The 24772-nt window shown below is 40.9% G+C and overlaps 2 protein-coding genes across 2 annotated transcripts in view; one reads left to right on the forward strand and one right to left on the reverse strand.

Moving 5' to 3' along the window:
• LOC102208852 (tetratricopeptide repeat protein 39A) overlaps nucleotides 1–7839 on the forward strand; it is a 23416-nt gene extending 15577 nt beyond the window's left edge. Inside the window, exons 11-18 of the mRNA XM_005749973.1 lie at nucleotides 2144–2203; nucleotides 2408–2569; nucleotides 2669–2760; nucleotides 4184–4304; nucleotides 4394–4505; nucleotides 4587–4701; nucleotides 5303–5419; nucleotides 6816–7839. Coding sequence (XP_005750030.1) covers nucleotides 2144–2203; nucleotides 2408–2569; nucleotides 2669–2760; nucleotides 4184–4304; nucleotides 4394–4505; nucleotides 4587–4701; nucleotides 5303–5419; nucleotides 6816–6924 — 888 coding nt within the window. The 3' untranslated portion in view covers nucleotides 6925–7839. The remainder of the gene's footprint in view (nucleotides 1–2143; nucleotides 2204–2407; nucleotides 2570–2668; nucleotides 2761–4183; nucleotides 4305–4393; nucleotides 4506–4586; nucleotides 4702–5302; nucleotides 5420–6815) is intronic.
• On the reverse strand, nucleotides 7124–15759 carry gadd45gip1 (growth arrest and DNA-damage-inducible, gamma interacting protein 1). Its single transcript, XM_005749972.1, has 2 exons — nucleotides 15307–15759; nucleotides 7124–8384 (listed from the first exon to the last, which is right to left on the reverse strand). Exons 1-2 carry the CDS (start codon nucleotides 15705–15707, stop codon nucleotides 8093–8095), a joined length of 693 nt encoding a protein of 230 aa, XP_005750029.1. The 5' UTR covers nucleotides 15708–15759; the 3' UTR covers nucleotides 7124–8092.
• Between the last annotated feature and the right edge of the window lie 9013 nt (nucleotides 15760–24772).

Genomic DNA, 24772 nt, shown 5'->3' on the forward strand with positions numbered 1-24772 from the left:
AATAATGGATATCACAAAAATGTCCTCTCATTACCAGTGTAGAACACGTATGCAACATTATACAAACAATATACATGAAACCATACCGTGTGCGCCTCTTGGACCACATGCAGAATAACATTAATGCTGAGGCTGTAGATGCATCGGTAGCCATGTATCCATGCTAGCTCCACAATGCCATGGTTGTGCTCTCAACCAAACTCTGGTCATGTGACAATTACAAACTTTACCTCATACAAACATTACAGCACTTTACATATTTACCAAACCCATATTTTGTAATCACATATTTTAGACATGTTTTTTTAATTAATGTTACACTTTTATCATCTTATCTTGTAAAAAAATGAACTAAATTAAGCATGAATCTATCACAGAAACATGAAATAACCAACTTTATTTTAACTGTCTCAGGGACAGTTACATGGCCTGCTGGTTAGTGTGTCAGCAGTTAGTTTACCAGCTATGGTAAACCTTCGAGGTTGTCATGATGTTTCAACCATATACTGTACCACAGACTAAACTATGATTCAAGCATTTTAAAAAAAACCCTTGAAGACAGCTAAAGTTATTACCACCAACCCAGTAATGTCTTTTGCAGTCCAGAGCAGCTCAGTTCAAGGCTGTCATAATCAAACGCTCTGCTACGTTAGGCAGCAGAATATAGCTTCCAGTTTTCCTTCCATGTTGTGAGTCCCATGGAAATAAAATCTCTTGTTTAATCAATACAAAGAATGAAAACTAGCGTGCCTGCACTCCTGTCAGTGCCATTGTGTCTTTTGTAACTGTCGGTAGCACTGGCTGCTCTTCAAATACGTCCATGTTTACATAACGAGTAAGTATTTGGAGAAGAGTCTTTTGGTTTGCTGCTTCAGATTTGACTGATTTTATTTTTTTAAATAAATACACCAACTTATGGAACGTCGATACTGTTCTTTAGAGTTCATTATTAACGTGTCATTTCTGTTTTGATGTTTAAATGTTTTAGTTTTGATGACATGGCAGAAGCTGACTGCATTGTAGTCAGCACTGTGACAACTGGCTGATTAATAAACACATTTCTGATGATCAAATTGTTTTTTTAATCTAAATGTGACCTTTTTTAAGTTCCCCATTAACTGAATGTGTTTGGGTTTCTAACATTTGGCCAGGCAGAGCAGGACACAGGGCTGTAGGAAATTTTAACTCATAATTTTTAGTATTTGAAGTCAGCACAGTAGCATGGTGGTTAGCTGGATTTGAATCCAACAGCCAGCCTTTCTGTGTAATGTTGGCATAGGTTTCCAGGTACTCTGGCTTTCTCCCACAGTCCAAAGACTGTTTAGGTTAACTGGTGGCTCTAAATTGTCTCTAGTGTGAATGTGAGTGTGAATGGATGTCTGTCCCTCTCTGTTAGCCCGCTATGTTGCCGAACTATCCGTAATGTACCCCGTCTCCCTCCTTATGACCACTGGAATAGGCTCCATCCCAGTTCTGACTCTGAATTGGATAAGCAGAAGAAAATGGATGGTGGGATGACATTAGTTGAACTCATATTTGCACACACGAGAGTAGCTGATAAGAGTGGAACTTAGCAACAAAGAACCTGTATGGAGTAATGTGGTTAAACTTTGACCAGTTGCAGTTCCATACACAGTGAAGGATCCTTATAGTGGTCAGAACAAACGTATGATAACAGATGGGAATTTTGGCCAAAAAGGCAAAACCGTATCATTTATTATTGCCAAACATTTCTGGTTTTTGTATTGCTTGTAAATGTATATTGTCTCTGACGGGTTCACGCCATAGTTTTCACACAGTCGTTGATTGTATTCACGTTGCCATCCATCCACACCTTGATTCCTTCGACCCGATACTGTCTCAAACTTCCACTCGCACGATCCTTGCCGAGGTCTCTCATCCATGTCACGCTTGCTTCATGCCATCACTACCACTCCGCATGACGCACATTCTTGTAAATTCACAATCCTTCTCTCTGCTCCACCTTTTACTCACAGCCCATCCCAGAGAACAAACTGAGCGCTCGGATGAAAATTTCTTGATCAAACACTGCCAAGAATGATTGTTGTGTGATGTGCCTGCTTCCAGGTAGATGAAAATTTAACAGTGTTTAGATTTGTACATTTTTCTCTCTTTTCTCTAGGGGGCCATATTCCTCTTCTTTGCTGGTCGAACTGAGGAAATCAAAGGGAACATTGATGAGGTGTGTCAAGAAAACATTGCTTGATTGCACTTCTTGAGGGTATGAGGAGCATTTATGATACGTCACTTGCTGTGGCAGTGTTTCTATGTTTTTAAGGAAATGAGCTCCAAGAAACCAGCGCCCAGTGTTAATATTAAATGTACAACATGCCTTGTCACTGTCCGTGTTCTTCTGCTCTACGGTTTAATTTCTCTGCGCTTCCAGGCAGTGAAATTCTTTGAAGACGGCTGTAAGGCCCAGCAGACATGGAAGCAGTTTCACCACATGTGCTACTGGGAGCTGATGTGGTGCTTCACGTACAAGCGTGCGTGGAAGATGGCGTACTTCTACGCTGACCTGCTGAGCAAGGAGAGTCGTTGGTCCAAGGTACAGAAATTATGACGGGAGAAGATCAGAATAAAATTTATGGTCAGACATTTTGAGGATTTAATACCTGAATCCTTTCTTTATGGTTCTCCCTGTTAGGCCATGTATGTGTACATGAAAGCTGCTTACCTCAGTATGCTGCCTAAAGATGAGGCCAGGCCTTTTGGGGAGGACGAGGTAGAACTCTTTAGGTAAGCAGGGATTATATCCTTATTCCTCTTTACCAGTATAGATGCTGTGAGGTGAGCGGTATAGTTCACGTAAATGTCTCTGTGCTTTTTGCTTACAATACAGACAATATTTAAAAAAACATAGCTACTGTGATGGCATCCTCTGCTTTCTGTTGTTCTGTTTTAAACAGTTGGGACCAGCATTTCTGCCGTCGCCATCTTGGTTGCAAAAAAATAACTAGACACAATAAAGAGGGACGTAGGTCACTGCGTCACATTCATTGGTTTGTGAATAACAGGTCCTTAACCAATGAGCATGTGGTTTCGTACAACAGATAACCCTCCATTCTGAAACATGACATGCCTAAAAACAGAATTTTATTTCTTCAATAAGTAATATTACCACAGGTATCGCCATCTGGCGCTTTCAGTTAGAATACAGGTTTCAGGCACTTTGGTTATTGGTTTCATTTTTCACATGGATGAACACCGTGGTACATTTTACAGCTAAATGGGAGGGATATTTTTCCTTTAGAATATGAAGAAGACCAAACTTTGATGTGAAAATGTTAATTAGTGTCTTCCTACAGATTGAGTAGGCACCAGTTTGTGGAAGCCAACATGTTGCCCTGCCATCTTGAATACAGTGGCCTGGATGGACATAGCTATTCCACTTAATCGTGTTTAATCACATATGTGGTTAGAGACCATCCACATATGTAGCAAAGGAGAAAGGAACTCACAGGTTTCTTGAAAAACGGAAAGGAAAGAGACAACATGACTGGCATCTGAATAAAATCTTATCCTCTTCCTCCTTACCTCAAGCCTCATCTCCTGATCTCACGTCAGGGCTTTAACAAAGGAAAGCGTGAAATGACATTCTTATTTATTCCCAATATTGTTGCAATTAGTTATTGTCAGCAAATAGACATGCACTCGTCAAATCTCCAGACAGCTAACGACAAAACCACAAACCAAATCACAAAAACATCTTGTCGTTAGCTAACATTATATTAGCTGGTTATAAGCTAACATTAAGCCAGCTAATTATTGTCAAACTTTCCCTCTGATAAAAAGAGATTACATTCTTACATCACATGGGAGTTTATTTGCTAAGTCCAACAATGTTAAATCCATGTCAAAGAAATTTTCACTACTAACACTAACTAACAGCAGCTAACAGCGGCTAATAGTGGTAGCCCTCAGTAACTCACCTCCGTATCGCAGTCACTGGAAAGAAGTGAGCTTCGCTGGTCAATCGATTTTTATCCTTTCACAAAGTCTTGTAGCCTACTTTACAATAAATGGACACGGACACATATTGACAGCTGAGGTAAAAAGCAGAGTAACAGCCTACACTCACTACGATGCCAAACAGTCACATGGTGTACTTAGTGACTGAATCATTCGTTGGTGTGTCTTTGTATATCCCCTGTCATTTTAGACAAGTGCCCACCTTGAAGCAGAAGATAGCGGGGAAGTCTCCTCCAACGGAGAAGTTTGCAATTCGTAAAGCCAGACGCTACAAGCCTGCCCTCCCAGTCAGGTTACCTGTACCAGTGCTGGTAAGAGTTACGAAATAAAATAAACACATATAACGACTGCTATGTTTGATTAAAAGAGCGTCCCAACAATATGAACTGCTTCATTACAGGAAATGATGTACATGTGGAATGGATTCAGTATGATCAACAAGACACCAGAGCTAACTGAAGGCATGATGCAGACGTTGGTGGAGGCAGAGCGCTCTCTACTGGAAGCTCCTGGTATTGCTGCCCTTTTCCAAACTGAAACAGGAACACGCAGTTTTTCATGTTTGCTCATGGTGTCTGCTCCGTCCCCTGCAGTAAACGAGTACACAGTGGACGACCGCTGTGTGATCCACATGTTGAAGGGCCTTTGTTTGAAGAATCAAGGCCTCCTCCAGGCTGCTGAGGAGTGCTTTAACAAAGTGTGTTCCAGGTGAGCTCTAGCAGAGTTTCAGACGCAGGCAAGTTATTTCCTGCTCACAGTGAAAGCAGTTTCTTCAGAATCGATTAATCTTGTGTGAACAAATGAATACCAGCCTTTCATTGCAACGTTTTTTTGGCAACACTGGTTAACACACTGTGTTTTCTTGAATTAGTGGCAGAAGAGGGAGTACTTCAGAATCTTACTACTTTCTTCTACTAAAACCTGTAATACAAGCTTTTTACATCAGTGTTTTCTCTGATTTTCCAAACATTGCATAAATTCTGCAGGTCTTCCTTTTAAAACGTATCAGGGTAACTCTTCATTGGACGTCCTTTCAGTGCCCTGTTTGTTTTGCAGCCATAAAACTCTCATCTCACTACGTCACAGTGTGAATATTTGCGTGGCAATCAAGAAGGACTTCCAGCTTAAATTACACTGACAGTCCTCATGAGAGACATTTGTTTATTCACCAAATTGGTCAGCCACCTGCAGCACAACCCTCAGCCTTCCCAAGGATGCCACATTGAGTACAGTGCAGGATCAACATCATAGCCTATGTCTTAAATGAATGTCCGTGTTGAATGAATATTTAACTCGCTTCTTATTGCAGTGAAAAGAAGATCAGGTTTGACCACTACTTGGTGCCCAACTGTCTCGTGGAGCTCAGTCTGCTTTACATAGACCAAGGCAGAAGGGATGAAGCTATTAAAATACTGCACAAGGCCAAGTAAGTTACTCCTTCAGTCTTCACTCTCCACATTATTGTGAGACTGCAGCATTCTGTTTTGAATATAAAAGTTTGCACTACTTTTCTACCATTTTAGCGGCACTGGCAGGGAGCTAGAACCTTATTCAGCTGGCTTTCAACTGAACAAGCCCACATAGTGTGCCTCACATAGCCACGCGTTTTTGCTTCCATTTGAGTTCAGTCTGAGCAGATGATGAGCCCAGCTTCACTTTAGTGCCAATGGAATGTAAATGAGTAGTAAATGACACTAATTAGTTGGACGGAAGTTTAAAGTGCTGGCATGCTGCACCACAAAACAAAATTAGGTATACACTCGCTGGTCAGTTCATTAGGTACACCTTGGGTTGTCATGATAGCGGGTACGTAGCAGTCATAAAGGACTGGGCACAGTGTGCCAAGATAATATCCTCAGCAAAATTATGTCACAATCAGCCTGAACTGTTAATACAAGGCAGGGTGGATCCATGCTTTCATGTTGTTTATACCAAACGTGACCCCACCTGAACGCTGTACAAGAAGTCGAGACTCATCATACTTTATTCCGATCTGCTATTGTTCAGCTTCAACGAGCTCATGTGAACTCAAGACTAGCTGACAGGAGTGGCAACCCAGTGTGGTCTTCTGCCGTTGTAGTCCATCTGCATCGAGCTTCAACACCATGTGTGTTCAGAGATGCTCTTCTGCATACTTTGGTTATAACAAGTGGTTTTGTTATTTTATTTTATGGTGTGTTAGTATTGTAGTTGGTAGGTTATCTTGGCGTAGTGTAAAATCGAAGCACTACAAAACAGCTCGTGTGTATCCAAAAGTAAACAAAATTAGTGTACTTGTAAAACTCACAGAATCCTGAAATGCAAAATTAGGAAAATGATGTTTTTTAGGGGTTATTTGCTAAAAATGGAACAAGTTGTGCCAATTCAGACTGCTTTACCTTCATGTGACACTGCTTTAAAATGTTCTTCCTTTTTCAGCTTCTACTCAAATTGTCCATCAAAAATTTCTATATTGGTAAATATTGTGATATAGCGTTCTGTCATCCATGCCCAGTATCACCTATATTTTTATTATAATTAAAATCTGTCTTAATTTCATGTCTCTTAAATAGGACTGCAGTAAAATGGTTGTTAGCAACTGTAGGGAACACTAGAGGTCACCCTATCCCTGTGTAAACATGTACGATCCATTAACTGATAATGACTCCAGCTCTTCAAGCGTGATCCTCTTTAAGGGTGCCGATGCCAAACACTTTTATCCATTTCTCATCCATCTGCTTGTACTTTAGAAACGTGCATCCAACAGCAGCATATAATGTGTATGGCAAGTTAAGTTTCATTGCAGGACACGCCTTTACCACGTCTGCTGTTCTGACTTACAGGCACAACTACAAAGACTACTCCATGGAGTCTCGCACACAGTTCAGGGTGCACGCTGCTCTTGCCAAACTCAAGGCTGATCCCGGCGAGGATGATGACACCCACCTCTAAGACTGCTCGGGCTCCTTCCGCTGGAGTCTCCGATTCCCCTCACAGTTACAGCTACTTCAGTTTTTGACCAAAGTGCCTTTTTCAACAAGTGTACACTGGGTATGGTATTGCTGTGGTCAGGTTTACCTTTGTGTGATCATATGCACTCCACAATTTAAGCTGAACAAAGGTGTAATCTGTAGAATATTTGTCAGTGAGGCACAGCTGAGGGACCTTTAATTTCACCACCTTCCACAGGTTAACACACACTTACCATGGTTTTATTGTTTACACTGATAAACACCAAATCTTAAGCAATTGGAAGCCACGAGAAATATTTAATAGAATGAAAACCTAATGAAATGCAATGAATTTATTTTACTGTTCTAAAAGAGCTCTGTGTAATATGCAGTAGTCACTCCTGTGACGTCTAAGTACTACGAACCCTAACACATTAAAATATATTTGGCTTCTGAAAGTAATGTTTCTCCCAAATGTGGACTTTTTTTAAAATCTGCATTCCTACAGACACACAAAAACTTTAATTTACCCTCAAAGTTTTTATTTTTCCCCACCAGCGAGTTTGGGTTGGTGTTACTTCAACTTGGACCTTACAGGGTTAGACGCTGCTACTGCCACAGGTTTGGTAGTGTACGAGGTGTTGAGATGGCTAGAGCATTTCATGTGCAGCTGCACAAACATATTTTAGACAAAGATAACGAGCATGAAGGAGGACTGGCTCGTGCACTGCGGGCCCATTCTGTACGGGTGCAGCATAAGAGCACGGCAGAGCCAGTGAGGCTAAACTACGGCTTACTGCTGTTCACACTCAGCGCGTCGGTGCCGAGACACGACGTGCGCTTTTCAGAAAACTTGAGTGTAAAAATTATTTTTGTATAAATAAATTGTTCTCATGGATATCTGCAATCATGAAAATTGCTGAACTTGGCCTCGTGTCATGTTTTAAACACACCCACACCATCTGTGCAGAGGTTGAATTTATCTGGAGCAGTCCTGAAAAACTAAGTTGAAAGTTGGAATCGTCACATCTTCACAGAAGGACAAAACTTATTTTTAGCCATTTGAACGGTTCTATTGAACTGTACTACACAGCACACCTTCAAAACTATCAAGCACAATCTGACCCAGGCCCAACAGTTATTTACATCTTTAACGACTCGGTCCAAGACTATGAGGAGGCAGCAGGAGGTGCATCGGAGCCTGTTGCCTGTTCCTCTCTCAGTCTGCGTTTCATTAGTTTCTTCTTCTTCTTCTCTTCCTTTTCTATTTCAGCAACCATTTCCAAGAACTTGGGGCTGCGGGGGTCCACTGCATAGCCAAAACGCTCTCTGGCCTCAGCCAGCAACCTTATATGGCGAGCCTTTTCCTCCTTTAGCTTCTGTTTGGTTTCACGCTTTTCTCTGCGCCAGTCTGCTATCATCTTGGGCATTTTGGCCATGTTTGCGGCAATGAGCTTCTCTCTGCGGTGAAAATAGAAAAGATAGCAGATGTTAGTGCTGTCCATCATACTGGCTGGTAATTAACATTGATTTTGAGAGAAATGTCCTGGCGTGAATATCGTGGTTTTTACAGTAAATTTGGTACAAGCACTCATGTCAGAACAACTTAACATAACTTCCGATTCCAAAACACAACAGTCTCAAGTTGCTTCACACTGTAAGGTGAACGGTGCCCAACAATCAAGCACTTTGCAATGGTGGGAAGGAAAAACTCCCTCTAACAGGAAGAAGCCTCCGACAGAAACAAAGGAAAAAACTGCAATCATCCATCTCAAGACAGCAAATGTTTTTAAAGGTTTTCTGACCAACTGTGCCATTTGCCTAAAGTAAATAATTAATGGTCCAAACTTTGAACACGTAGTATGACTGCTGTGAAATTTAGGTTCCTGTACTGAATACTTTTCAAGATCTACATCTTTTTTTTTTTTAAAAAGGTCTCTTTGCTAACCCTTCACACCATTTTTCCCTACATCTGATTCAATGTTTGAAGACGAATATCCTAAACACATTCACTCGCGCATTCACATCTGTGGACAATTTGGATTAATCAGTTAACCTATCCCCACAAGCTGCATGTCTTTGGACGGTGGGAGGAAGCCGGAGTACCCGGAGGGAACCCACGCAGACACGGGGAGAACATGCAAACTCAGGACCTTCTTGCTGTGCAGCAACAGTGCTAACCACCGTGCTGCGGTGTACCCCGCCTCTCGCCCTATGCCAGCTGGGATAGGCTCCAGCACCCCCTGCGACCCTGAAAAGTATAAGCGGAAGCAAATGGATGGATGGATATCCTAAACACTGTTAAAAGATAAAAGGCTGAACTTTTCATTGCCCTAAATCAGGGTCTTTAATCTCCGGTGTCTTCAGTGTCTGAATTTTAATTTAATTTAAAAAGAATCAAGTGTTCCTGCAAAGTCTAAATTTGAGCACACACTAATAAAAATATGCCATATTGCAAAAGACTATTTCTGAATCATATGTAGTTGTAATAAACAGTGTAACAAAGCATGCAGAATAGTTTAACGTAAAATTCTTAGTAAAAAAAATGAAGAAAATGGTATTTTCATGCTGGATGGAGCAGATATTAGTCATGCCACAAAAATATCAGTAGGTATTATTATCTGAACAGAACAAAATTTGAGTTTCCAGATGGTATTTTGATTTTAACTAAGATAAGAAATTTGTTCAGATTTTTCATTTTCAAGTCCTACTCTACCAATCATTTCAAGACCTAGTGCCCTGGAGCTGACTAATAATTCAGGTTTAGTTTGAAATGTACAAAGAGATATTAAAATGCAACAATGTAGCATTGTTATTTATGTATTACAATTGTTGCAACACTCATTTAGACAGTCAACACACCGACCGTCTGACCCCTGCTTGCCTGCAGCAGTCGTGACATTAGGTTAGCATCTTGTGTCAGATTACCAGTTCGGCCATTTAGACACCACAGCTTGACCTCGCAAGACTACTCCTGTGAAATCATCCTGTTTGCATGACTCGTTTAATACATAAAAATAAATGTAGACAAAGTTTTTACACTGCCACCTGAATTAGACTCCTGCAGGGCAGTAGCTCTCAAAAATGAAACGTATACATATATTTAAGAAATTATGTTCTCAGTTATAATTACAGTACCATCTGGAAACTCCAGTATTTCATTCTTTCAGTTTTGTTTTCTTTTTTCATATTTTAACTAGTCAACACTCAAACATTTTTGATGTATCTACCCTAAACTAGAAATCCTAATTCAATTTAATGTTAAGGAAAGACCAGTGAAAATGCTGAGTTTTTAACTTTAATCGTTTTTGGAGATATTGATGTCCAAATATGGCCTAAAATTTCAAGGACTGAAAAAAAACATCTGAAAGTCAATATACAAGTTCAAATTTAGCCATAACATTTTTATGCAAATCAGAAATGGTCGAGCAGAAGGCCGGTGCTGTCAGTACGCTCCTGCAGTGTTTTAGATTAACTGAAGGCTTTCAAGGGAACTTTTTAGAACAACCTGATAATAATAAATTAATTTGTCCAACCTAAAAGTAACAAATGCGTAAACTAGTTTTTCAGCATCACTCTCAGACAGGATGTTTCTAATTTTAGAGATACTGCACAGATGAAAGAAAGCAGTTCTACACATTTGTTTAATATGTGTGTTGAAGGACGTGTCCTGGTCAAACTGACTGCAAGATTCCTCACAGTGTTACGGGAGGCCAAGGTAATGCCATCCATGGTATCTGGATATACACCAAATACAGTGATTAATCTTAAGGTTAGCCCATCAAAATAAAACTTTTTCAAAAACCCTGAAAAGCAAAACAACAACAACACAAACACAAACATCAGCTTCAGATCAACTTTGTCTGACATACTAGTTTCAAGGGAAGCGGCAACGGTAAACAACGGACCTGTGGACATACTCCAAAGCAATAAGCTAATAAAACGATGCCTAAGCTCTAAGCTTAAGTAGCTTTCTTTTTACCTGGCTAAATCACCATGGTAACTTGTGCTGAAAACATAACTTGGTCCAGAACAGTTTATGTTTGGAGTGTGTGTTTAAAATCAGCTGGAAGCGCCACGTTTTCACCATTTATTAAGTCTACAGTCTGTTTTGTGTGCGATACAGGTCCTCTCCTCCGCTTTGCACATGCAAACTGTCGAGCTGTCCCCTCCCAACACTGCTGAATGAAGCCCAGCTGCAACGTTAAAGCAGTGCAAACTGTGTTATTGTCACTGGAATTTGCTTTTATGTTTGATCCCTCTGTAGTTCCAGCAGTCTTTTGCACAGCTGGAACTACAGCGACTCGGACACAGATTAGAAAACTGATCAGTTACATTTGCCATCCATCACCAAGAATGCCAATTAAATTGATCTGGAGACTAAACTTCCACATGTCCTTAATTAAGCTATGGGACTGTTTAATGTTCACTAATTCCTCTCAGTGTGTCTCTAACTGAAATAAGAGGCACTCGACTGATTCAATTTGTCTGGAGGAAGAGCCAGATGTTGTGTCACAGTCTCCAACTCCATCCAGGAGTTTTGTTAAACCAGCTAACGCAAAGAAAGCCGTCAATGAAGAAGGAGTTTTGGATCAAACTGTTTCACTTTTCTGAAAGTGAGAAGTGTAAAGCTGTATTTGTGTTAACATAATGGCAGCTTTTTCCTCCATATTGCATGAATGGAACAGAGAATGGGAATAAAGGGCTTTGTGCCGGGGGTCAGCTCGTCAGCAAACGTTTGAAGAAGAAAAACTGAAACTCCATCTGGCCCACTGGTCTTATTAAAGTGCAACTTTAAGAAGGAAAACAAAAACTTGGCCACAATACTTGGATATCACAGCTACACTTCAGAAAACCAACTGCGGACTTTAATCCATCACACAAATCTAAATGAGTTTAAAAGTATTACAGTTTCAAGAAGTTTGTCCTTAGAGATAAATGTAATTGTTGATTCAGCTGTGGTACACTACAAACTGGTCACGTAAGCCCAGAAACCATCAGTAAAGTGTTTCGAGAAGTCAAGACAGAAAGGCCTTCATCCATAGACTTGTACGGGACCAGAAGTCAATGTAAAGCCATACGTATCACCATCTGGTGGCCATTCAAAAGAATACACGTTAAAGGTTATTACACTTTGGCTTCACGCTCTTGAAGCTACGCTCGTCTTTTATTACTGTCTATGGTTTATACTCATGATGACATCAGAATGCCTGGGTGCAGGTGCTGCTATGCTTAGCTGAGGTCAGTTCACAGCTGATACCACCACAGCAAATTCAAGGAATGAGACTTGAGCATTTCTTGGAACATCTAGGACTACACTGATTAGACTGGACCTAAAAGATGGATGGTGATGTTTCACATTGGTTAGTGAGGTCATTTTGAAGCCCTGAGCTGAGTGTTTGTGCTGTTGCCGTTTTGAAACCACATCTGATGAGTGAGGCGTTGATCTGTGTTACACTGTGGGACTCTGCAGGTTCGCAGTGTGACAACACAATCACGAGGTATACCCGCTGATGGTGCTAAATGAACAACATGTTTCCCACAGGCTTCTATACCTATGCACATATTTTCCAAACAAAGGAGTCACCCCTGGAAAAAAAAAAGTTTACTTCACTTCTCAAACTTGGAAGCTTCGTGCATCTTTAGTTTACAGTCTATGGTAGGGCTGCTCAATTAATCGAATTTTAATCACGATTACGATCTGGGCTTTCAACGATCATTAAAAATGACTGAGCCGATTATTAGCCCCTCCCTTGTGCTTTACTCTCCCGCTGCTCCATGTGGCAAATCGAGCGCACCTCTCTGCATTTCGAACAACCTTTTTTTGCGCCACGGACCGGTTTATGCCCGACAATATTTTCATGGCCTTTAAGGTGTCGCGGATAAATACAACAAAATAAAACTAGTACCGGTACCGAAAAAAAAAGATTTATTCATAACACACATGAAAAGACCCAGGAAAACCGAGTAAACGATAAAAGCGATAACAAAATAACGCTGAAAACCGATAAAAACCTGAAAACTATACATTTCACACCTGAGCCTCAACTCTCGCGGCCCGGTACCAAACGACTCACGGACCGGTACCGGTCCGAGGCCCGGGGGTTGGGGACTGCTGATTCAGAGGACCCGAGGGAAGCTCGGAAAGCTCAGCAGAAGTTATTTGGAGAGGAGAGTGACGGCTGTTGGTTGAAAAAGGTAAAAAAACTTCAGTGGTGTGGAAACATTATGGGTTCAGTCAGACGTGGATCAAGTAGACACAGTGTGTAAACGTTGCTACAGTGTCATAACTGCACCACAGAGCAACACTGCAAAGTTCACTAAACACAGATGTTTACATTTTTCATTGATTTTTTATATTGCAAACATTTGCACTGTTATCAGTATTTGCACTGCTTTATATTATTTTTTGACAATCTTTAAAGTCATTATTCAACACATTGTTATTGTTAAATAAATATCGTCAAATAATCGAGATCTCAATGTCAGTGAAAATAATCGTGATCATCATTTTTGCCATAATCGAGCAGCCCTAGTCTATGGTATCAACTCTGGGGAAGTTTCTTAAGATATGTTCAAGCTAGTGACTCTCATTATAATTATAACATACCTGTCTGTTTTAACAAGGATGGTTGTGTACATTTAAAGCTTCCTTGAGTCTCATGAAAGACATCTCGATCTCTGATTAACCAAAGTACGCCATCATCCATGCAGAGAACTAGAAAGCTAAAAGCCTTTTCCAGTCTGTGACTAAGCTAAAAGCTCAATGTGCAAGACAAGAACATGACAAAAGGCGTGGAATATGTTGTAAAATGAAAACATTAAGTCATTAAGCACATTTTCATATTAAAGTAACTAGTTCACAAACAGGGTCTCCGCTATGTGATCCAACAAAGAAACAAACTGGATGTGATCCAAGAAGTGCGGCCAAGGTTTTTTTTTAAAAAGTTGCACTCTAATGAGACCAGTGGGCCAGATGGTGTTTCAGTTTCTTCTTCTTTAAACATTTGCTGACGAGCTGACCCCGGCATGGAGCCCTTTATTCCCATTCTCTGTTGATATGTGCTGCATTCATACAATATGGAGGAAAAAGCTGCCGTTACTACAGCTCCAAAAAAAATAAAAATAATATTTTTTTAAACTTGCCCACAGAAACAAGGGAAACAAGATCAAAGAAAACCAATCACGCCTCCGATTCTTCACAATTATCCATCTTCTTCTACTTATTTGGGCCCAGATCAGCAGCCGAAGCAGAGAAGCTCAGACCTCCCTCTTCCAGCTACCTCCTGTAGCGAATCCAGGAGCCATCCTTGTCACAATCCAGAATGACCTCAGCTGGCTTCTTTCAATGTGGAGTAGCGGCTCTACTCTGGGCCTCCCCTAAATGACCAAACCCCTCACCCCATCTCTAAGGGAGACATCAGCTTTCCCTTCAGAGAAAGCTCATTTCCACTGCTTGTATCCACAATCTCATTGTTTCGGTCACTACCCAAAGCTAGTGTGAGGATGTAGATCGACAGGTAAATCCACAGCTTAACTTTTAAGCTCAGCTCCACTCACCCCTCACACCTGAACACGACCATGAAATTGTTTAATTCCCCCAGTTGGGCCACTCCGAGTCCTCGACTGTAAAGATGGATGTTGAAGTCCACTCCTCAACTCGGAGTGGGAAGAACCATAGCCTCAGACTTGGAGGTGCTCATTCTCATTCCTGCCTTTTCACACTTTCAAAAGCTTATGCCACAGTTCTCATTTTACTAGCATGGTTTGGGTCATATGAGAAGGAAGGCCCTCCTGTGATGAAACGTGAAATTGACGTAAATCACACAGTTTGGCTTTTGCAGTGACTACAGGCCAGCACAGATGGAACGTTTTGGACTTCATTTCACCGCTAATAAAAAAAAAGACACCCATATCCATCTACTACAGCTGGAAGAAGGAGCACTGAAGGGTTTCTCACTACATGTGGAGCCCAAGCACCTTACTAAGGTTTTCTTTCAATGTCTCTTTAGGATGGTGGAAGACAGCTGGATTTGTCCACACATTTTCCTCTATACATTTAAAACCAGACCCTTTTCAATGGGTAACAATTCATTAGGCCCGCCACGCTCGTACAGAAGGGAACTAAAGCCTGCCACTCTACCTTCTTCAGTACACTTAAGATAAGCTTCTATTTTATTAGATACAATTTCTAATTCGATTTGATTTTACATTAGCTTATTTAAAAATCCTGCTTTAAAAAGTGCTCACTTTTAAAAGCTTGAAAGAGAGCACTATGAAAACGTGTTGCTAGTTACTCTGTAAACGTGTTTGACAGAATGACAAACACTGGTGAGGACGTTGTCCGATAATGGACGCACTGACGTTAGCCATGTAGCCTTACCTCGCCAGCCGTTTTTCGCTCTCCTCCTTCTCCCTGGCTTCTATGTTCTTCAGCATCACCTCTATCGGGGGATGCCACTGGGTTTCCTCCGCAATAATCTTCTCCAGCTCCTCATGTGTGGGCCACAGAGATGCAGGATCGATGCCCGACACAGAGCCATACCGACCGAACAGCTTCTTATCGTAGCGGGCTGTCTTCTGCCATTCCGGCGTCTTCTCGCTGTCCTTGTCCGGGATGTACGGGTTCCGGAGGTTCAGCTTTAGAGGTTTGGGATTATAGGACGCTGTTTGTGATAAAGATCCACACGGAGAGTTTACAGAAAGCACAGCTTTACAAGATGAGAAGTCCTTTAAAGTCCTACATAAGGCAGCCGTCCTCCTGCACAGCATGGACGCCGCCATGTTTCTTCGAACACAAGAAGGACCCGGAGTGAAGTCATAGATGCCTACCGCAGTGCCTGTTCAATGCGACAGATGACCGTTCCGTGTGGTTTTTACATTCTTAATGTGACAGTAGTTTATTTTTGTATGCAGTTTATTTTTATAACGTGCCATTACATAAAGGAAAAGATAGCAGCACCAAATATATTTCCAAGATATTTTAGGACACAAATATAGTTTAAACGCATACACTCCAGGACACGTTATGACGTAAGTAAACGTCGTGAAAAGTGTTAGAAGCATTAATTAGCAAGAAAATTCCTTTATTGTTAAATTATTGTTGTTTTAAAGCCAAATTCCAGCTTAAAACCTTTACTTTATATGACTTTATAGCTGCTAATTAAAACCGGTGCGTTGAGAATTGTAATGGGCAGTCTTCGCTGTTATCTATTTCACATAAAAAGATCAATTAGGCTTGTAAGTGGTAAATTATTGTCGCTTGCAGATGATGTGCAATGTGTAATAGATGTTAGTTTATTAATTAGTGGTACATTTCATGTACACAGGTCGAATTTATGAATTTAAAAAAATGTTCACTTCAGGCAGTGATCAGTTTAATTCAGTTCAATTCAGTTTTATTTATACAGCGCCAAATCACAACAACAGTCGCCTCAAGACGCTTTATATTGTAAGTTGGACCCTACAATAATACACACAGAGAAAAAGGTTTAACACTGGGGTAATGTAAAAAAAAACAACTCTCTTTTATTTTGCAGAAAATGTGTACGCCACAAGAATTTTGTTTTCTCTTTTGTGCTGTTTCAAGTTATCTGTTTAAATAAACACCACGATACATACATGCATATTATAGTCATTTAAGTGTTCCAAATAATCATTAAAATCTGAGAAAAGTGTTGAAAACTATTTGACTAAATAAATAATTATAAATTATTCCCGCTCTATGTCTCTGAGAAATCTCTGTCAGCTGTGTTACCCACTGACAAAACCCCCAGAGTTCAACAATAGTTTGCCCCAATAATTATGATTATGATGATAATGACACTTATAATTACGATTATACAGAAATTATATGGTAAATATGAAAAAGTGCATTTACATAGTAATTACATTAAACCATGCGATTTTGTGATAGCATTAAGGGAGGATTAATGCAACTGATCTAAACACTATTGTGTTATAAATTATACTGAATACATAATTAATCTTATTAAAGAAGTATTTGCTTTTCAGCATCATCTGTATCATCTTCAGTAACACTCGCGTCAAAAGGAAGCAGGGCTCATTTTGATGTGGCTCAGCGGTTTGAAAGAGTTCCTGCTGACATTTGTGTAATTTGATCCTCAGCGATTAAAGCTGGAAAACTGCAAAGCACTCCTTTAAATCTTTACACTGGTGATGTTGCAGCTGCAGTGTTACATACACTGTTATTAAACAGATGTTTGATGTTTTAGGGAGATGAGCATCTGGTGCAGCTGATTCTGAGAGTAGGAATTCATATTTATGGAAGCATGAAGAGAAAATAAAATGTCTTTAAGTTCAATGAAAGCTGGCCTTTTTCTCCCCCTAATTCTAGAGACGGAAGTCTTACATAAGGACGCGGAATATCTCTAAATTCAGTGTGGTGGATTTATGTGGGGGAAAAGAAAATCCATTATGATTATTCACATTTTCAAATAAGTTTAACAGAAAACCATAAAGCTTTTAACCACGTGTGTGTGTGTGTGTGTGTGTGTGTGTGTGTGTGTGTGTGTGTGTGTGATATTTCATGTATATCTTCTATGACATGTCAAAATAATGAATTGAATGTTTATTTTCATTGAAAGATTTTGTAAGTCGTTAGAGCTTAAGCTTGGCAGTTCATGGATTTTGCACACTGCTGGGGTGTGATGGGGAAACAGTTTGATAAATTAATAGAAAGGAGCGCTGATTCAGTTCGATCCAATACCAAGTAAATACATGGCCGGTATTGCCAATATCAGTACCAATGATTTTAAGTTATTCAGGCAGCTAATGTGGGGGACAGTAGTGTGCCATGTCTTGATGAATTCTGAATTTGCAAATTCTGAACATATTTTAAACACCACTACATCACTGTGATTGTTATTTTCCACGATAATTAGTTAGCACAACAAAAACACACCTTTGAGCTTTTCATATGTTTTACAGCTGGGTTTCTGGATACCTTGAATGTAAATCTTTCTGTCTATAAACTAAAGCACACAATAAGGTTCGGACATTTTTCATAGTGCATGTTTGAGGTTTAGTTTCTCCAAAGAAATAATTAATACTGAACTTGGAGGATAAAAGCAAAGTATTGTTCCCATACCAACACTAGCGTTGGTATCAATACTGTCGATATTTGGATCGATCCGCCCACATCGATGCTTCTGATCACCTTTATATCATATAATGACACTATTCTTTCCTAATGGGAGCAGTCTCTTTCAGGATGACAATGACCCCATCTGTGGAGCACAAGCAGTCACAGATTGGTTTGATGAGCATGAAAAGGATCTAAAAGTCAAGTATTCCACGACCTTTGCCGTCACCAGTTTTTAACCTTCCTGAACAAAAGAGTGAATGTAATTTCAAAATATAGTGTTCATCCCATCAGCAGAGTTTAGAGAGTCCGTGCCACGCTGCTTTGACAGCATGTGCTGGCCCAAAGCTTCCTTTATGTGTTCTTTTTTCCTTAATCCCAATTCTTTATCTATCTGTAGAATGATGCTCTTTCTCCTTCTGTTTGGCATGGTTTGCTTCTTATATTTCATAATAAATAACTTCACTTAGATTCAGTGGTAGTGGGTGACTAAAGGTCAAAGCGTTCAAAGCCTTTTGAAGTTACATCGACTCTTACAGATTTATATTTAGAGGTGTGTGGTCCCCGTTGACTTGGAAACAGTTGTAAGCAGGTGGGCTGCTGCCAGAGCTCCAGTGCAAGAAGGGAAGCTGAAACGTTTTTAACACCTTCTTTGAACATGTTGGGACTACTGGGGCAGGGGAGTAAACCGCCGAAAGAAAGGATCTTTGTTTTAACCCCCTTAACTCCACCTCCTCTTTCCTCTTTTAGCAGCCTCCGCCCTCCTGCAACTTTTATATTTGATTTATTTTCAAGAAGCGAGGATAGAACAAATGGGGTTGCTCTGGAGTGCGGCACTTACAGAGACAGATGTCATCGCTTTTGTATCGTGGGAGCGCGCAGAGCTCTCCGTCGTCATTAAAGATTTAGGGTTCCCATGGCAGGGGTAGCACTAGACTGAAGGTGGGGGTGGGCATGACAGAGGCTTAATTTGGCTTAGAAGCAATCTGGTGCCAAGCTCGAGGCTTTAGGGATCACATCAACGTCAGTCACAGGCAAATAGGCTTGTTAGCAGTTAGACGATAAGGGGATGGTTCTATTTTTGAGTGAGTATGTGAGTAGGAGGGATGGCTGTGTGCTAATACATGTTTGGGGAACTTATATAAAACACGCTCACCTGCATTATTAGCTCAGCAATAGATGCATTTAGTTTCTGTTGAGCAGCGCGTTTGTTTTTAGTCTTCAGTAGCACAAAGTGCTGCAAGGTTCTGGTGCATCCCTGAAGTTCAACTGTAACTCAGTGGGTGTTTTCCAACTATTTTATAAGCTAAATAAATGATCTAAGTTTGAGACAATGATGGACACATCATACAAAACCCTACATCTATTTTGTCAGTGCGTGGTACCCTTAACTAAACTAAAGACCTATATGCTTGGAGTCCTACATCACAAAAATAGATGGACGCTGACTAAATAACCAAGCTTATGTTGTCTGATGTGGAGAAATTTCACAGTAAATAAAATATTGTATGATGTGAGAATGATGCTGTTAAACTATGTAAAACAATACATACAAAAATAAAAATGTTATCACAGTTAGTGTTAATAATCTAATAATCTAGATATTTGGGATGCTGGTGTTTGTTTGACTGTTTGATGCCATTTCCTGCTGCTGCTCTCCCGAAGTCCAGGTTAGGATTAGAGATAAGGTTAGCACATATGATCACTTACACGTCAGCGGGTTATTCACAGGGTAAAATAATCCTTATGCATCTTCTACTGGGCCTTGCTTTTTGATCCTCTCACTCTAAAGTCACAGCATCACGGAAAAGCAGGGGAAGCATAAAATGAAGGAAAGAACTTAGTGGGACACTTAGCTAAACGTTTTAATATGTCTACAAAGTCTGCAGTTAACTTAGAGGAACTCTGATTTTAGTGACCTTACTTCACTCATTTAATCCAGTTATTAGAGTTTATGATTTTATAAGTGGTGCCTCTGTGCAGCTGTGGTTTGGTTTTCTTAGCAGGATACCAAGAAGCTATTGTGTTTTTCTGAACTTCCTAATAAGCTGCACAAAAAAGTGGATCACATTACTTGGTTCCCACATGTGATTTACTTAACCAGTAATTACTGATGGATTTTCTTTGTGCTAACAGGCATATAAAACCAGATCCGAACCATCACTACTACAGTGATACACTAATACACCCAAAAAATGTGAACCGTCAAACAGCAATTTAAAGGATCAGAATGAGGACCAGAAGTCTTTATGTGCAGTCAGAAGTCAAACTGTGTTCGTACAGATGAACTTTATGCCTGAGGAAAATCAGCTCATCCCTAGATTAATTCAGTGAAAATGAAATAAATGAAATATCAATAGATATAAAATTGCCTGTGGAAAGACTGATCTGATCCTTTACCCAAATATTTTCATGGATTTAAAACGAGAATTTGACTCCATCCATTTAGAGTCCATTTCTTCTGGATCATTCCTGTGTGGACTTGCTGTGTGCCGATCATTATCCTGCTTAAAGGTCCACTTTGGGTTTAACTTCAGCTTTAGAACAGGTGCCACACAGTAACTTGAAGCACAGTTTGATATGACGTGCAGATTTCTTAGTTGAATCCAATCCCTCTTCTCCCTCCTTCGTAGCTTTTACGTCCGTGCTTTCCTGCCGCCTGAAATGCAAGCTGAGCAGGCGAGGAAAGGCGAGGGTGAGAGAGGAGTCGAGACAGCAGACATTAAAACGTAAAATTACACACTCTTGGTCCAGTGATGCTATTTCGTGCGGCGCAGGCTATTATCTGGCCATTGTTCTGTTACAGCCTACCACAACAAATTGCAATGCCTGCACGTTAAGAACAGCAGTGATTATTATAACCTGTATGTTTGCTTTTTTCTTCAGTTCACAGCATTGACATCATGTGACCAGAGTGCTGTTTATGTTAATGCGCACCTGCGATGCAATCCTAAACCAGAACATTTCCAATGCCATGCTTTTCAGTTGTTGCACATTATTCTCAGAGGCTTAGCTCATATTTTCTCTGCTATAAAGCAGTTTTGCTCCAATATTGTGTCAGCAAAGGCTTTACTTCCAGTGAAGGGCAAGCTCACATACATGTTAACAGGAGCAATTTCAGGATTACCTGCAGATGCTCTGATAAACTGGGCATATTCTGAGACTTCCTTTTTACTTTACATAGCTGCAGCACATGTAGGAAAGAAAGTTCTGATTGCTGGCACCTAATTTGGACCTGCTTTTAAATGAACAGATTTGTGTGATAAATGTAGGTATACCCCTTTTAAATGATTAAATTCACCACAGGACCAGAATTTGATAACTTTATTAATAACGTCTGTTCATAAAGATGGAAAGCTTGCAGTTGCAATGAACACTTTTTCCTTTTTCTCTAACACATTGAAATGTCTTGGAGCTTTGATATGCACACTTTTCTATTATTTTAAAGGTGATTAAACATTTGCCCCAAAGCCCCCAAATTTCCACATGATGCACTTTTTTCACGCTCAGAAAGAGCCAGCACCGGGTTTTGTCTTTCCCGTGAATCTCCCGAGCCTGTGCGTCTACGTGTCGACACAAAGACGAAATCGTAATAAATTGAGACCAAATGAACCGCTCTTTTGTTGGCATTAAACAATGACAGGATTTTACTCAGAATTTTGGCACCAAGAATTTGATTTGTCAGCATCTCCGCAGAACAAGAGATGAGGACAAAATCCAAATAAAAGAGAGCTGAGCCTTAAAATATCTCCATTTCCTGGTAATGACGGCAAACTCTGGCGATATACACAGAGTAGGAGAAGAAAAAAGAAAATGAGGGAGGGGGGTCCTCATTGGTAAGGCGAGTCCCCACAGCGCTGGTGATGAATTGCAGCTCTCCACGGGAACATCATACAGAAATTAATAATCCTGAGGTAACTAATGTTGTCCTTGGCAGCAGGGACATAACTTGCCCATAGACAACTTCAGCTTTCTCCTCCAACATGTGAACGCACATCTGTATGGCATTACTGAATTCTAAACTTGGTCTCGAACAAAACCATCGCACTCTCTACAAAGCATGCAGATGCTTATTTTTTCTTAAACAGAGCTTAAGTCATGGCTGTGATCTCTCTTGCAGCTCTCTCTGCATGCTGCTTTTAAAACCCCCTAACCACCCCCCACCCCACTAATGTTAAACTTGGACTTGGCCCAATTCAAAACTGCCAGCGTAAGCGTTCTTACGACAGGGACTGTGGCTGTGGAGTTTTTAGGGGGAGGTGTAAGGGCTGATGGGTGCGCAAAGGGAGCGCGGAGGGCAGAGGAGGATAGCGAGGGGAGCAGCAGAGTATTTTATGGTAATGGATGTACCACATGGAGTTCTAGTTTGTGGTGTGTTTGGGGGCAAGGCAGGGGGTTTTGAAGAGGGCCGGGGGTTGTTCGGTGCCCCTGCTTGCATCCTCACCGTCTGTGGAAAAAATGCAGGGAGGGGGTGTTCCTGTGGCTTTCTGAAAGATTCATCCCACCTGGGCAAAAGAGGGGTGACAGAGGAACCAGAAAAGAGGGGGAGCGGAGCAGCCAGACCACCGGGGACCTTTTATTTCTGCTCACTTTGCTGCAAAGAGTGCAGTACAAATGGCGTGCCGGGACTCCTCGGACTGCCACTGGATTTCCCGCATCACAATGGCCGTAACATTTTAACCAAATTACCTTGCGTCACAAACCTTTATATCACACACGCTCAGGTAAATACCTGAGGAGAAGCCCGGTCCTATAAACATACACACAGACTGGGTTTACATAAGGATTTGGCATTTGTTCTCGGGCTGTAATGGCACCAGATTCCCGTGGTAGTAAACAACTGCGCCACTCTCCGCCCATGATACATTAAGATTTTTTTTCCCCCCCACAAATCATGAAATGGCCTTGGGAGTTGAACAGATTGCAGTTTATAAAAAACACACACAAAAATGCACGATTTGACAGATTTGTAAACAGCAATGATAACATCCCTGAAATGTTTAGCTATGATGGAGCTCATAGGTTCTCCTTTCTCTTTGGGAGTCCTCGGGCCTTTGCAGCCCAGCCCAGGGTCCTAATGAGATGATGAATGGGAACATACGGAGTGATGGAGGCTCTCGATCCACCGGTGGCTGCTAATTTAAGGGGAGATTCATCAAATGTGGGCCCGCACTCAGATGCACCTTCATAAAACAGTGCCTGGGTCCAGTGAAGATGAATGGAGCTAATTATGAGCTCTACCTGCTCTCAGCCTTCTGCGTGGCTTCCTGCCGTTCCAAGCCTCGTAATCTGTCTGCAAGAAAAAGCCCACATTTAACTCAAATTCCTCTTCTTAATGATAGACCACAATTGAACCTGAAATGAGAGATTATTCCACATTATACTAATACAGCAGTATTGTTGCTCTCATCTGACACAAAGGTGCCGCGCCGAATGCCTCGTTCTGCACACTGGCACTAAACGATCTAATCACGAAGCATTCTCCGCTGATACAGTCGACTCTAAGTGATACTGCTAACACTTGGTCAACACAGCTATCACTGTTTGTGCTCCAGCTGGCATTGTGCTAAAATGTCAGTGATTTCTATGAAATCTCCTCCCTGAGATGCTGAAAATGCTGCCAAATTACCAGAATGGTAACTGCTGGAAGAGCAGCTAGAAATAGCACTGACGAAAACTTTTACTATCCTCGAGTTGTATTTTCCAGACCCGCTTTCGGACAATTCCGCTTCAGTTAGCAAAGAGAACAAAACTGATCATTCACTCCTTACGCAGGACGAAGTAGCAAAGGCCGACCCTGCTTTTGATTTGTCAACATGACGAGGCGGTGTTGAGGAGACATTTTTTCTGCCTTTTAACATTAATATAAAGAGTTTAACAAAAAGTTTAATCTCTTTGATTTTACTGCAACCTTACCTGCAAAGACATAGCATGTCTTGCTAATGTCATTTTCCAATAGGACTTTGAGACATTCATGCACACTGCATTGCATTGGTGGATTCTAAGCTTAAAATAGTGCAAATGGCATGGACATTACTGTAAATATTATAAAATAAAGAGTGATTTGAGACATTATTACATGGCCTTTTTTTTCTGAGAGGCCCGTTGCTGATTGGGAGGGTATTTTCCTTCCCATGGTCGCATGTTTCAGGGTCTTGTATTCAAATTTTTAAAAAAAAATTTCTACATAACATCATAAAACCGCCTGCTTAATATTGTGCAAATCATGCTGTAAAAACAGACCCGACCTGCCAGGATAGCGTCTGGTACTCAGTCAGTGGGAGCAATTCCTTTGAGTCTTGCAGGGTGCAGAATGGGGCCTCCATGGATCAGGCTTGTTCTGGCACCGGCTGTAGATGCTCGGATTGGGATCTGTGAAGCTCAGAGGCAAGGTCAACCCCTCTTTGGCTGTTGTGCTCTTCTTCTTTGTTGGGGTGCGCTGGGAGTGTAATTTGCAACAACGTTGAGTGTGGTATGTGTTAAAGTGATATCCAGATGAATTCCAGGACTCAAAGTTTCCCAGCAGGATACTGCATTGTAACAATATGATGTGTTACTCACATGTACATTTGATATTGTTTCTGTTGTATAAAAGCAAGAAAACAAATGATTTTCATCATTTAATTTTATTTGCGGTGAGTTAACCATAGCCCTTCTGACTAAATTTCACAACAGCCCAAAGCTCTTGGATCATAAGACTTCCCCATCCCGGGGGTAGAACTGAGGGAAGACTGGAGCTGGGAAC

Source organism: Pundamilia nyererei, unplaced genomic scaffold (genome assembly GCF_000239375.1).
Source record: "Pundamilia nyererei isolate P.nyererei 1_Seehausen unplaced genomic scaffold, PunNye1.0 scaffold00259, whole genome shotgun sequence".
Lineage (NCBI taxonomy): Eukaryota > Metazoa > Chordata > Actinopteri > Cichliformes > Cichlidae > Pundamilia > Pundamilia nyererei.

Excerpts from the sequence above, each read along its gene's own strand:
- gadd45gip1 (XM_005749972.1), bottom strand. The coding sequence starts at position 15,707 with ATGGCGGCGTCCATGCTGTGCAGGAGGACGGCTGCCTTATGTAGGACT. Across the intron at positions 8,385-15,306 it reads AGCGAAAAACGGCTGGCGAG|AGAGAAGCTCATTGCCGCAA; the intron begins GTAAGGCTACAT and ends TTTTCACCGCAG.